This window comes from Entelurus aequoreus, linkage group LG07 (assembly GCF_033978785.1).
Source record: "Entelurus aequoreus isolate RoL-2023_Sb linkage group LG07, RoL_Eaeq_v1.1, whole genome shotgun sequence".
Classification (NCBI taxonomy): Eukaryota; Metazoa; Chordata; class Actinopteri; order Syngnathiformes; family Syngnathidae; genus Entelurus; species Entelurus aequoreus.
The window spans coordinates 78,184,171-78,198,507 of record NC_084737.1 but is presented as its reverse complement, the minus strand read 5'-3'; the positions used below and the strand labels follow the sequence as shown (position 1 = coordinate 78,198,507).

The window sequence follows — 14,337 nt, the reverse complement described above, 5'->3', positions numbered from 1 at the left end:
TATAAGTCAAAGAAGACAAAATTCATCATAGCTCCCCTTTAACCAAGTTATCACACATTGTTTTTCGGAAGTAGTAGGGCAATTAAAAAAATAATAAAAGCCAAAGAAAAAGCAAAACATGCACAGTTAAGCCACTGATGCTTGTTGAACTGGAGTCTAAAGCATGACAGTGGATCAGACTCCGGAGCTTTGCGCAAGTCATTTTTCAAGATTGCTGACTTTACCTTTTGTTACTGCAGGATTTATTGGTGTTTTTTTAACCATCCAGGAATAAAGGTGGACTACCAAGTGTAAATATGTGTCGAAAGTATTGAGTTAACACCCTCTTCATCAAAGATTCATCAATCTGGAGACGACGGCGCTAATAAGAATAATAAACGCACAAATCCTGGGAGATCCTTCGGTTTACAGAATGTGTCATTTATCTTATACTTGACAGTCACGTATTGTAACGGCCAAAATAAACTGCTTTTAAACACAGTTTGTTTTCAATGAAAACACTTCGGCTGACATCTGATGTAGAGCCAGTTTATAGAAGCTGGAACATTTTCAATGTTGGGAGGACCACTTTGGGGGTTTGTCACCCGCATAAAAAAGATTTAGGTGCCTGGTAATGCAACACACGGATGCTGCACTGCTGGATCTTGGTTTGAACGGCACTCCAACCGGGAGAAAAATGAGATGACGGACTGCGTGTCCGTAAGGGATTCCACTCAAATCCTTTTCAACTATTCATCTTAGCTCCATTCACGTGTCTCTGACCTCTCATTTGACTTCACCTTGGATTTGCTTTGTTTAGTCATTTTTATGTGAGGCCTTGACCCCCCCCCCCCCCTGAGCTGCCGCCCTCCAACCACTTCCACCAGCACAACCACTTCTGGGAAGGAGCTCCTCTTCAGCAAACTGATCAGGAATGCACTCAGTGGGTGGGAGTGGAGGTGGGCTCTGCAGACCTTAGCTTGAAAACACAGCGCTTCATTGTTCTCCTACCTTTACATTCCAGTCTGCACCTTTTCCTAAAATCCCACTGCTTTTCTCCTCTTTTTTTAACTCTCATACCTTCCTATGCCTCCCCTTCCAGCCTCATCATCCCACCTGGCACTGTCCTGCAGCTAAAAATGATGCACTGACAGTAAACTTCAGCACTTTTATCAGGCGCTCGCCGACGGGAGTGCAAATCTATTACAGGCACGCAGGATTTACAAGGCTAATCCTGCGTGCATTGAACTGTGGATGCATACCTGTGTGTGTGCGTGTAATGGGAGTCATAAGGTGTTCTGTCATGATACGCATCTGAACAGGCTTGTCTGTGCATGCAGCTCAGGCCTTCTCCTTTAATGAAAGCCAATGCCGCTAGGCAGGAACAGCAAAACCCACGCCACATTGAACAATCGAAACCAGACACACCAGCAAACAACAATGCCGTAGAAACAGGGGTATCATTAATTTACACTTCAGAATGTTTAGATTGGACGAAGAGATTGAAAGTGGGGCACTGCTGCAAAGGGGACACTATGGAGCATAATACTGCATACTGTTACATGTAGTCATGTATTGGGGGTGTGACCATATGAAAATGTCATATTACGGTTATTGTGACCTAAATCAGTGTTTTTCAGCCGATATTGACAGTAAAAAGTTGTTCTCGCAATTGTTGGATATGAATTCAAACCATAACCAGCCATGCATCACTATAGATCTTGTCTCAAAGTAGGTGTACTGTCACGACCTGTCACATCAAGCCGTGACTTATTTTGAGTTTTTTGCTGTTTTCCTGTGTGTAGTGTTTTAGTTATTGTCTTGCGCTCCTATTTTGGTGTTGATTGTCATGGCATGTAAGGATGTACTTTGTGGACGCTGTCTGCTCCACACGCTGTAAGTCTTTGCTGTCGTCCAGCATTCTGTAGCCAGTTCAGTTCTAGCTTTGTTTTGTATAGCCATCCCTAAGCTTCAATGCCTTTTCTTAGCGGCACTCGCCTTTTGTTTATCTTTGGTTTAAGCGTTAGATACCTTTTGACCTGCAAACCATGGTCGTCATTCCTGACATCTACAAAGCAATTAGTTACCTGCTGCCACCTACTTATATGGAAGAATATTACACGGTTACTCTGCCGAGCTCTAGACCGCACCGACACTCAACAACGGCACATTTGAGGATTATAATTACTGGATTGTAATCCGCAAATGTGCCGTTGTTAAATGTTGCGAATTATAATTACTGGATTGGTAGAAAATGGATGGATGGATGGAATTACTGGATTGCCAAAAAGATTTTTAACACTATTAGGTGAAATTACATAATCTCCCACGGCACACCGAACAATATCTCACGGTACATTAGTGAGTCAGTGGTTGAACAACACTGACCTAAACTATCACATGTATCATTATTATAACAGTATTGTTAAATGTGCTCAAAACATACTTCTACACTAGGGTTGTCCCAATACCAATATTTTGATACTGGTACCAAAATGTATTTCGATACTGTTCGGACGGCGTGGCGAAGTTGGTAGAGTGGCTGTGCCAGCAATCGGAGTGTTGCTGGTTACTGGGGTTCAATTCCCACCTTCTACCTTCCTAGTCACGTCCGTTGTGTCCTTGGGCAAGACACTTCACCCTTGCTCCTGATGGCTGCTGGTTAGCGCCTTGCATGGCAGCTCCCACCATCAGTGTGTGAATGTGTGTGTGAATGGATAAATGTGGAAATACTGTCAAAGCGCTTTGAGTACCTTGAAGGTAGAAAAGCGCTAAACAAGTATAACCCATTTATCATTTATTTATTTATAAATAAAGTGGACCACAAAACAATTGCATTATTGGCTTTATTTGAACTAAAAGTCTTAGGGTACATTAAACATCTGTTTCTTATTGCAATCGAAGAACAATTTTGTCCTTAAATAAACTAGTGAACATACTAGACAACTTGTCTTTTAGTAGTAAGTAAGCAAACAAAGGCTCCAAAATTAGTCTGCTGACATATTTAGCAACATATTGTGTCATTTCTCATTCTATTATTTTGTTACAATTATGAGGCTGATTTGGTAGTCTTAAAGCTTCTTTCTCTGTGAATGTCAACCTGTTGGTAGGTTGGTATGAAATTGTAAATGGGTGGGTAGATTTTGAAATGTATTGTATTGTACTGTATTTTGTATATTATATGGTGATGTATATTTTACTGTGGGTCCCTATCCCTAAACTGTACGCTTCTAGGGATTACCTTTTTGCGGAACGGTGTCTGATATTAACAAAAGAAACAGTAATGCAATATAAAATGATGTCTGTATATAAATAAATAATGGGAAATACATTAATTTATGTTGTAGCTCTTCCAGTTAATGATGATGAAGGATCCTTGAGCAGAAGTATCAGTTGCTCTGAGTCCTGGTGCTGTTTCATCAGTATGTAAATGTGGTAATAGTGTCAAAGTTCTACTTTGAGTACCCTAAAGGTACTCAAGTAAAATCTATTTACTATTTTAATGAGCAGTATACCCGGTCCGTGAGTATATCCGTGAGGTTATCAATCAGGGTTTTACTATAATTGTAATTTAAAACGGTAATACTAACTGTGATTTACAATTAAAACCATTTACCGTTAAGGCTATGTCCACAAGAAAACACCGGCTGTCATGCACGTTTTGTCCAATCAGAAGCCTGAAAAGCAGACTTGATGGTATTCTAATATATTTGTGACATATTAAATGTATGATGACGTATAATATCTTTAAAATCAGCGCAGACTTACAAGAAGCTCAGGAAACATTGTGAATGTTTTTTTAATCAACATAGTAAGTCAATACCATGTGTTTTGTTGTTAAATAAAGTTTAAAAACATGAAATAATATCAAACTTTTATTATGACACCAACCAAAAAGCCTTTCGTTTTACCCATCCGAGTTTTTGCAACTCTCCCCTCTTGCCAGGGTTTTTGAGAAGGCTCCATTTTAAAGAACTAAAGTATATGTTTGCAAGTAGACAAAAGGCCAAAATGCTCAGAAAAGTATGTGTTTTTAAAGTGTAAACCAATGAGCGAGCAGCAGTGGTTTTTGTCACCCGTACGGTACATGGCTGACCAGGTAATTAAACTAGTACCTCCTAGTACCCGGTTGTACCTTGTTTTGCCAGTGGAAAGACATCAATTACATACAGGATTCACAGGATGTCACTTGAGCTTCTCTCACCTCTTCTTTCTCACCAGTCTTAAATATGCAAATAGACGCCACTTCAGTACAGTAGACCCAAGCCTTCTTTTGACACTCTCAGTTGGCTGCTTTAAGGAGCCTAATTTTATCCAAGAAGAGACTGAGGGCAGCTAGAAATGGGGCGCTGCAGCAAAGTTGTTGACCAAAACAGGGTACTACCAGGTCCACTAGTACCAGCTGTATTTCCAGCTAAACACTATCAAAGAAGGAAGCAAGAACAGTGGGAATAAAGTCAGCTGACTTCACACTCCTCCTATATTTCTCGCCAGCCTTAAAGATGCTAATCCAGGCCACTTCAGAACAGCCTTCTTTAGACACTTTCAGTCCCCACTTCTTCACATAACAAAAAAAAGTCTCCTCGAGGTCAAAACCATGTCGTGACAGGGACCTCGGTCAAGGCTTTTTAACATTGGAACGAGTGATCCACTACAATCCAAAAACGTAATCCTACAAACCTATAAGGATCGTGCAAAAGCGTAACAAAAAACAAGCTGAGCAAATGAAAAGGTCTGAATCTGTTCTTCTAAAAATCAGTCTAAGTCAGATCCAAGCAAAACTCTGGTTGAGGGTTAATGACGTCATCAATGTATGGAACTAATTAAATGGGACTACATAACACATAAAACGTTAGGGAAGAACTGATGCAACAAGCTGTAAATTGCAATGATGCAGGTTCCAATGCAATTAAATGAGCCATGACCAAGACTGTTTGTAGAAATACTACACGAATGTAAGAATGTGTTCATGTTAAAACCTGAAGTACAGTTGTAACATTTATATGAGCGCCATTGAGAAAAGTGTATTTCCCTAGAGCTAAAATTATAGAGGCGGATGAAAAACAGGTAACCTCGTTTTATAGCATATGCTTCCAGGTCAGGGATGACGCTGAGACATGTCGATCTTCGAGAATTGAGCATTCCTTCCATTGCAGAGGAGACACGTTAGCCAAAGGGGAGAATTCCACTGTGCAATGATAATAACGCCTATGACAAACATTTACAGTATAGCAACCGAAAAACACCACCTAAACGGAGACTGAATGCAAATGTGCACTGCACGGAGACACTTAAACGGAAACTAGGTTGGGTGTGAAAAAGACAGGAGAGGTGAGAGGCCTCAAGGCAGAAATACCAAAGATGATATCTCTTACCTTGACACATGTCTTTGACTTCTTCATAGCCCTCTTTGCACTGGCACTGTCCAACGGGCACCAACCACTTTCCATCCACGGTGCAGTAAATACGAGGCAGCTCCTCGCTGATGGCGTTATCCACGCATATCCCGCTCACTTGCCTCAGAGCCTGGTTCTCGCCGCCGGCGACTGTTTCCTTGAAGGACGCGAGGCTCATCACCGTGGCGGGGCAGGTTTTGTAGTAAACCCTCACCGAGAGGAGAGCGACACACGCGCCGATGTCTTGGAAAGCCAAGTAGAAGCCCTTGCGCGAGAGGTTCTCCACCACGCGTGTCTCGGTGTTGATCTGTAGCTCGCCCTTGTTGCTGATCTCATCGGGAGCGATGGTGGCCACTTTCTTGAAAAGACCCCTGCGAAAGGTGGTGCCCACGTCGACGTCCGACTCTGAGGTGAAGAGGTTGAAGGTTTCCTTGCAGATCACTGAGGCACCGTCAAAGGAGTTGCAGTCGCGTACGATGAACTGGAGCTCCACAAAGACCCGCGAGGCCGACGGTCGCCGCTGGATGAAGGTGGTGCGGAGCCAGTTGTCTTGTTCACGTTCGCCAACATTGCAGACGGAATAAGTGTACAACTGAGAACCATTCACGCGCCTTTGGACGATCTCCCACTGAAACACAGCGACACAAGGCAACAAGGTTAGAAGATCTAACACGGAGCCTTGGGGAACCCCTCAGAAAAAATAAAGTTAAAGTTAAAGTACCAATGATTGTCACACACACACACTAGGTGTGGCGAAATTATTCTCTGCATTTGACCATCACCCTTGATCACCCCCCTGGGAGGTGAGGGGAGCAGTGGGCAGCAGCGGTGGCCGCGCCCGGGAATAATTTTTGGTGATTCAACCCCCAATTCCAACCCTTGATGCTGAGTGCCAAACAGGGAGGTAATGGGTCCCGTTTTTACTCACAACCTACCGATCTCAGGGCGGACACTCTAACCCAGGGGTCACCAACCTTTTTGAAAGCAAGAGCTACTTCTTGGGTAGTGATTAATGCGAAGGGCTACCAGTTTGATACACACTTAAATAAATTGCCAGAAATAGCCAATTTGCTCAATTTACCTTTAACTCTATGTTATTATTAATAATTAATGATATTTACACTTAATTGAACGGTTTAAAAGAGGAGAAAACATAGTTCATCTTCAATTTCGACTCTTTAAAATTCAAAATTCAACCGAAAAAAAGAAGAGAAAAACTAGCTAATTCGAATGTTTTTGAAAAAAATTAAAAAAATAATTTATGGAACATCATTAGTAATTTTTCCTGATTAAGATTAATTTTAGAATTTTGATGACCTGTTTTAAATAGGTTAAAATCCAATCTACACTTTGTTACAATATATAACAAATTAGACCAAGCTATATTTCTAACAAAGACAAATCATTATTTTTTCTAGATTTTACAGAACAAAAATTTTAAAAGAAATTCAAAAGACTTTGAAATAAGATTTAAATTCGATTCTACAGATTTTTCTAGATTTGCCAGAATATTTTTTTTGAATTTTAATCATAAGTTTGAAGAAATATTTCACAAATATTCTTCGTCGAAAAAACAGAAGCTAAAATTAATAATTAAATTAAAATGTATTTATAATTCTTTACAATAAAATTTTTTTTTTTACTTTAACATTGATTTAAATTGTCAGGAAAGAAGAGGAATGAATTTAAAAGGTAAAAAGGTATATGTGTTTAAATATCCTAAAATCATTTTTAAGGTTGTATTTTTTCTCTAAAATTGTCTTTCTGAAAGTTATAAGAAGCAAAGTAAAAAAATTAATGAATTTATTTAAACAAGTGAAGACCAAGTCTTTAAAATATTTTCTTGGATTTTCAAATTCTATTTGAGTTTTGTCTCTCTTAGAATTAAAAATGTCGGGCAAAGCGAGACCAGCTTGCTAGTAAATAAATACAAATAAAAAAATAGAGGCAGCTCACTGGTAAGTGCTGCTATTTGAGCTATTTTTAGAACAGGCCGGCGGGCTACTCATCTGGTCCTTACGGGCTACCTGGTGCCCGCGGGCACCGCGTTGGTGACCCCTGCTCTAACCACTATGCCACTGACTAGGTGAAAAATGAAATGGACATTATGGTACAACAATGTGGGTGTATAATAGCCGGTTACTGAGGTGAGTATTTACCATATTTTCATACATTTGCAACAATTAACACAGAACCCGAAACATTTACGAAACATCTTTTAAGCTTGTACTTTTAATAAACTAGCGTGTGGTTTTAGCAGCCAGTGCCTGTTATACGCCGGCACGAGTGTCTACCTCTGCACCAAATGACACCAACACGTAAAACTTAATATTTTGTTGTTAAAAAAAGGTTTGAAAACACAAGAAAATGTTGCACGTTCACCCATCCGCGCACAAAAACTGTTCTTGTACCTTTGATGCTGGACATTTACTAATGTTATGTTGTTTTTTTTAGACACTGAACTAGTTGGTAAAAAAACTGTGTCTGGGGGGCCAATGTGTATGTGTATAAATTAAATGTACACATTTATATGTAAAAATCGGCTGTACAGTATGTGTGTTTGGGTCCCTTTTTTCCAGGAAACACTAATACCAAAAGTCACAATGTCCGATAGAATTCTAAAAAAGTTATGACAGACCACGTCAAAAAAAAAGAATGTAATTTTACACTTTCTACAGAATGGGACACCCAAAAAGTACATTAAAATAAAGAAAGTGGGATTAACAATATTAACTATGAACAATACAACACTGAATAATAACAACATATGAACATCGCTCCTCTTTTACTTCCCAGACCAGCTCTTCGAGAATAGATCTTTTATAATCAAGCAAAACACAACAAAATGTAACAAACAGTAAAATATGAATACAACACCTACAATATGATATATTATCATTTTTATGCAGACATTTGTTGTAAAAATGTGCTTCCGCATCTGTTCCTGACACACTCAAAAGTGCAGCAACCATTGAAATACTTCCTATAGTTCAAGACTTACGCTCATTTAAAAACAGCACTGCACATCATAATGGCGGCTACAGTTTTGATGTTAAAGGTCTAAAAAAAATGATGTAGAACGTCCGGCGGGTCGGATTGAAAATCTTAATGGGCCGCATGTGTATTTTGCCCAGGTCTGCCTCGCCAGCTCCCAGGTTTAGTTCAAAACTTGGGAAACAAACTCTTTTGCAGCAAATTCACAAAAATACTTCAGTGCTCCTGTTATATACAAAAAATTGGAATGTGGCCCCAAAAACTAATTACCGTATTTTTCGGACTATAAGTCACAGTTTTTTACATAGTTTGGGTGCGACTTATACTCAGGAGCGACTTATGTGTGAAATTATTAACACCATCCATCCATCCATTTTCTACCGCTTATTCCCTTTGGGGTCGCGGGGGGCGCTGGAGCCTATCTCAGCTACAATCGGGCGGAAGGCGGGGTACACACCTGGACAAGTCGCCACCTCATCGCAGGGCCAACACAGATAGACAGACAACATTCACACTCACATTCACACACTAGGGCCAATTTAGTGTTGCCAATCAACCTATACCCGGGTGCATGTCTTTGGAAGTGGGAGCACATTACCGTAAAATATCAAATAATATTATTTAGCTCATTCACGTAAGAGACTCGACGTATAAGATTTCATGGGATTTAGCGATTAGGAGTGACAGATTGTTTGGTAAACATATAGCATGTTCTATATGTTATAGTTCGGGGGTCGGCAACCCGCGGCTCTAGAGCCGCATGCGGCTCTTTAGCGCCGCCCTAGTGGCTCTCTGGAGATTTTTCAAAAATGTATGAAGAATGGAAAAAGATGAGGGGAAAAAATGTATTTTTTTGTTTTAGTATGGTTTGTGTAGGAGGACAAACATGACACAAACCTCCCTAATTGTTATAAATCACACTGTTTATATTAAATATGCTTCACTCATTCGAGTATTTGGCGAGCGCCGTTTTTTCCTACTTATTTTGGCAGTCCTTGAACTCACCGTATAGTTTGTTTACATGTATAAATTTCTCCGACTTTCTAGGACGGGGGTCGGCAACCCGCGGCTCTTTAGCGCCGCCCTAGTGGCTCTCTGGAGATTTTTCAAAAATGTATGAAGAATGGAAAAAGATGAGGGGAAAAAATGTATTTTTTTGTTTTAGTATGGTTTCTGTAGGAGGACAAACATGACACAAACCTCCCTAATTGTTATAAATCACACTGTTTATATCAAATATGCTTCACTCATTCGAGTATTTGGCGAGCGCCGTTTTTTCCTACTTATTTTGGCGGTCCTTGAACTCACCGTATAGTTTGTTTACATGTGTAAATTTCTTCGACTTTCTAGGACGTGTTTTATGCCACTTTTTCTGTCTCATTTTGTCCACCACACTTTTAACGTCGTGCGTGAGTGCACAAAGGTGAGTTTTGTTGATGTTATTGACTTGTGTGAAGTGCTAATCAGACATATTTAGTCACTGCATGACTGCAAGCTAATCGATGCTAACATGCTATTTAGGCTAGCGATATGTACATATTGCATCATTATGCCTCATTTGTAGCTATATTTGAGCTCATTTAGTTTCCTTTAAGTCCTCTTAATTAAATTTATATCTCATGACACATGTAATATGGCTTTTAATTTTTTGCGGCTCCACACAGATTTTTTTTTGTATTTTTGGTCCAATATGGCTCTTTCAACATTTTGGGTTGCCGACCCCTGTTATAGTTATTTGAATGACTCTTACCATAATATGTTACGTTAACATACCAGGCACGTTCTCAGTTGGTTATTTATGCCTCATATAACGTACACTTATTCAGCCTGTTCACTATTCTTTATTTTTTTTAAATTGCCTTTCAAATGTCTATCCTTGGTGTTGGGTTTTATCAATTAAATTTCCCCAAAAAATGCGACTTATACTCCAGTGCGACTTATATATGTTTTTTTCCTTCTTTATTACGCATTTTTGGCCGGTGCGACTTATACTCCGGAGCGACTTATACTCCGAAAAACATGGTAGTTTAAGAACCCTGCTTTACATTTAGCCTCGCACGCTTTCAGATGATTAATAAGGAATCTTCTGACATAATTCCTAACACTAAATCATTATGTTATATATTTTCATAGTAAGACAATTTAAGTTCAATAATAATTTGTACTATATTAGTGTATTTCTGACAACACATACAATCAGAACCTGTATTTAGTTTTCAACATGGAAAACTAGAGATCTTATACATTTATTCATCAATTTCCTTCAACACTAACCCAATGTAGGGTTGTGGGGTTAACCAATTCACATGAAGCGTGGGGACGCATTGGAAGGTCCAATATTATTTTCCAGTTATTTCCAGTGCTTAAACTGCATGCTAAAAGTTGCCACAAATATTTCAGGGGGAAAAAAAAAAAGCCGCAACATGTCTGAACATAGCTCTCAAGGAACAACTGCCCCCCCCACCACGGGGCCTTTTTTAAAAGGCTGGCTTGGTAACTTTTGTACACATTTGCTGCCTCCATTAAAACAGCCGGGGACCATTTTAAATGGGTGTATAAACTGTAAAATAATAATCATCGCAAGTGACGTGAGAAAATAGGTGTGCTGTGACCACCCCGGGTAGAGGAGAGTGAAACAAAAATGGCATTGGAAGTAATGAAACCTCCCTTTGAGAAGAAGGCGGGCGACCGCACGTTTGAGTCATCAGCACATGAAACCAGTTTATTTACACTCAATTTGACTGGTCAATTACTTTGAAACCACATTATGGAAATTTACATCATTTTGATCCGTCGTTAAGAATAGACACCTTTGAAAAGGTTTTACTGACCATTAAAACGCCAACGCCGGCGCTCCCCACCCCACCCCAAGCACCACGTGCTGCAGGCCTTTAAAAAGTTAATTGCTTGCTAACGTACAATTCTGGAGCCGGAGCCTCGAAACCACAAGAAGCCACAAGTATTCCCAGTTCATGGCAAGCTATTCTGTCTGCCTCCGCTTTGGTGCAGCCCAGACATGCTCCTGCTGGGAACTTCCAAGTCCTCATATCCATACACGGGCGAGCATCAGGCTGACCCCCAAGTGCAACATTTGACAGAAAGCTGACATCTCTGCACTGCAGCCAAGGCCTTTAACAAACTCACCACACAAGTCAAATGGTCAAATATTTCACTGTGTAAAAAAAAAAAAAAAAATCCCCTTGTGCAATTTTCTTTTTCCCCCTCAAGGCTAATTCCAAGTGTAAACGTGCTGGTGTGGAGTCCACAGCGAGATACTCACCCCGGGCTTCTCCCCCTGGTCTAATGTCAGCCAGCCCAGCTCGCCTCCTGAGGACTGCATGTCCAGAAGCACCTCTGTGTGGAGGCACAAGAACATTTGTTGGTACAAGTTGGGGTCAACAAGGAACACCATCTCCTCTAATAAATAATTATGATTTTTGTTCAAAGTCCTCTGCAGTCAACATTTATGTTTTTACAACAGAACTTTTTTGTGTGTAACTTCGACTAATAAAATACACGAAATGTCCACTGCAGAGAACCCTGGTTTTTTTTCGGAGGCTATTACCACCGAAGCCTAGCTAATCGAAGCTTGTACCTTCAAAATAAAAGGGAAAACAGGTTAGTACATGCTCTCAAACCACCCACGCAAATAGTCCACTTGCTAAACAATATTGCACAGTTGCGCTTTTCCCCATAACAAAAAGGACAACATTAAATTCATATCCATGGTTACATTTACAAGTTGTAGACAATATTTAATGGGATAAGAGAGAAAGAAAAAAAACGCATGCGTTACATTTTTATTACACTTTTATGAGAGGGGCCGGTTTGGGACCCAAGGGTAAAACATGTGACCTCATTTTAAAGAAAGATTTCCCTATGAATAATATCTATCATTTGTCTTTATTGTGCTTTTTCATGTTACTTAATTGTACAATTAAGCAATTGAAAGACTTCCAAAGGTTTTCACCTGTCTGCTGAGTGTCGCAACTGCTTGTGTAAAGTTTGCGTCCAACAATAAAAATCAAACACCATGATGGACAGTTGGTGTGGTTTTTAAGTAAGAAATGATAAAAGTAGTGAATAAACATTGTTTAGGGTAATCATTACACACTTCCTGCTTTTAATGTCTTGAGGAGAGTAGTTTCTCCGCATGGCGTGGGTGTTCCAACCACTACAGTAAAAAGTTGGCAAAGTTTTTTCAAAGTCAGACACTCACCTTCTTTGGTCTGCAGGGTAATAAGGATACCGTTAATCAGAACATATGAAAATAATAAAGGCCGGACTCCTGTGAAGAAATCCATTTGGTCAACTTTGTGGGCTTTTTCTCCTGTGCTTCCTTCCTCTCTCTGTGCTCCTGACTGACTGACTGACTGACTGACTGGAGGAATACTCTTTCTTTGCTGCTCATTCACAAAGCACCACCCGCCTGCATGCTGGAATGTGTGTGTGTGTGTGTGTGTGGGTGTGTGTGTTTGTGTGTGTGTGTGTAGGAAGACTACTCCTGAGAAAGAAAGCTTTGCTGCTGCATTCAGGAACATTTTGAATTGTCAACCTGAACACCATGAAGTTGCTCTTATGTGCTATGTCTTTTACAGTCATGGTTAAAAGTTGACATACACTTGTAAAGAACATCATGTCATGGCTGTCTTGAGTTTCCAATCATTTCTACAACTCTTATTTTTTTGGTGATTGAGTGATTGGAGCACATACTTGTTGGTCACAAAAAACATCCATGAAGTTTGGTTCTTTTATCAATTTATTATGGGTCTACTGAAAATGTGACCAAATCTGCTGGGTCAAAAGTATACATCAGGCATGTCCAAAGTGCGGCCCCGAGGGCCATTTGTGGCCCCCGGCTAATTTGTTAACGGCCCCCGGCACATTCTGAAAATACTACAATAAAAATGTAAAACATGAAAAAGTGTAATAAAAGAGTAAACAGGTGAAATGTAACAAGAAAACGTTGCAATGTTGACACTAATAACACATTAAGAGTTTTACTAAAACGGCCTTCTTTCATCTCCGTAATATCGCTAAAATTCGTTCCATTTTGTCCACAAGCGATGCTGAGATCATTATTCATGCGTTCGTTACATCTCGTCTCGATTACTGTAACGTTTTATTTTCGGGCCTCCCTATGTCTAGCATTAAAAGATTACAGATGGTACAAAATGCGGCTGCTAGACTTTTGACAAGAACAAGAAAGTTTGATCATATTACGCCTATACTGGCTCACGTGCACTGGCTTCCTGTGCACTTAAGATGCGACTTTAAGGTTTTACTACTTACGTATAAAATACTACACGGTCAAGCTCCTGCCTATCTCGCCGATTGTATTGTACCATATGTCCCGGCAAGAAATCTGCGTTCAAAGAACTCCGGCTTATTAGTGATTCCCAGAGCCCAAAAAAAGTCTGCGGGCTATAGAGCGTTTTCTATTCGGGCTCCAGTACTATGGAATGCCCTCCCGGTAAAAGTTAGAGATGCTACCTCAGTAGAAGCATTTAAGTCTCATCTTAAAACTCATTTGTATACTCTAGCCTTTAAATAGACTCCCTTTTTAGACCAGTTGATCTGCCGTTTCTTTTCTTTTCTTTTCTACTCTGCTCCGGGGTGGACCGCTAGCCTGTCCATCGGATGGGGACATCTCTACACTGCTGACCCGTCTCCGCTCGGGATGGTTCCCGCTGGCCCCACTATGGACTGGACTTTCGCTGATGTGTTGGACTTTCACAATATTATGTCAGACCCACTCGACACCGAGGATGTCGTTGTGGCTTGTACAGCCCTTTGAGACACTTGTGATTTAGGGCTATATAAATAAACATTGATTGATTGATTGATTGATGCGGACTGTTATCGACCTATTGAAGGCTCCAATTACTTCACTGGAACAATTCCACTTTGAAATATTTTGGGGGAAAAATATTGCATATTTTGTGCGAAACGAAGTTTTCTTTCACGA

The 14,337-nt window shown here is 40.1% G+C and overlaps 1 protein-coding gene across 1 annotated transcript in view; it reads right to left on the bottom strand.

The window, feature by feature from the left end:
- The window catches only part of epha2b (eph receptor A2 b), a 73,361-nt gene extending 60,630 nt beyond the window's left edge, over positions 1-12,731 (bottom strand). The window contains exons 1-3 of the mRNA XM_062054531.1: positions 12,589-12,731; positions 11,650-11,723; positions 5,355-6,003 (exon numbers count right to left, since the gene is read on the bottom strand). Of these exons, the coding sequence (XP_061910515.1) occupies positions 5,355-6,003; positions 11,650-11,723; positions 12,589-12,673 (808 nt within the window). The 5' untranslated portion in view covers positions 12,674-12,731. The remainder of the gene's footprint in view (positions 1-5,354; positions 6,004-11,649; positions 11,724-12,588) is intronic.
- Between the last annotated feature and the right edge of the window lie 1,606 nt (positions 12,732-14,337).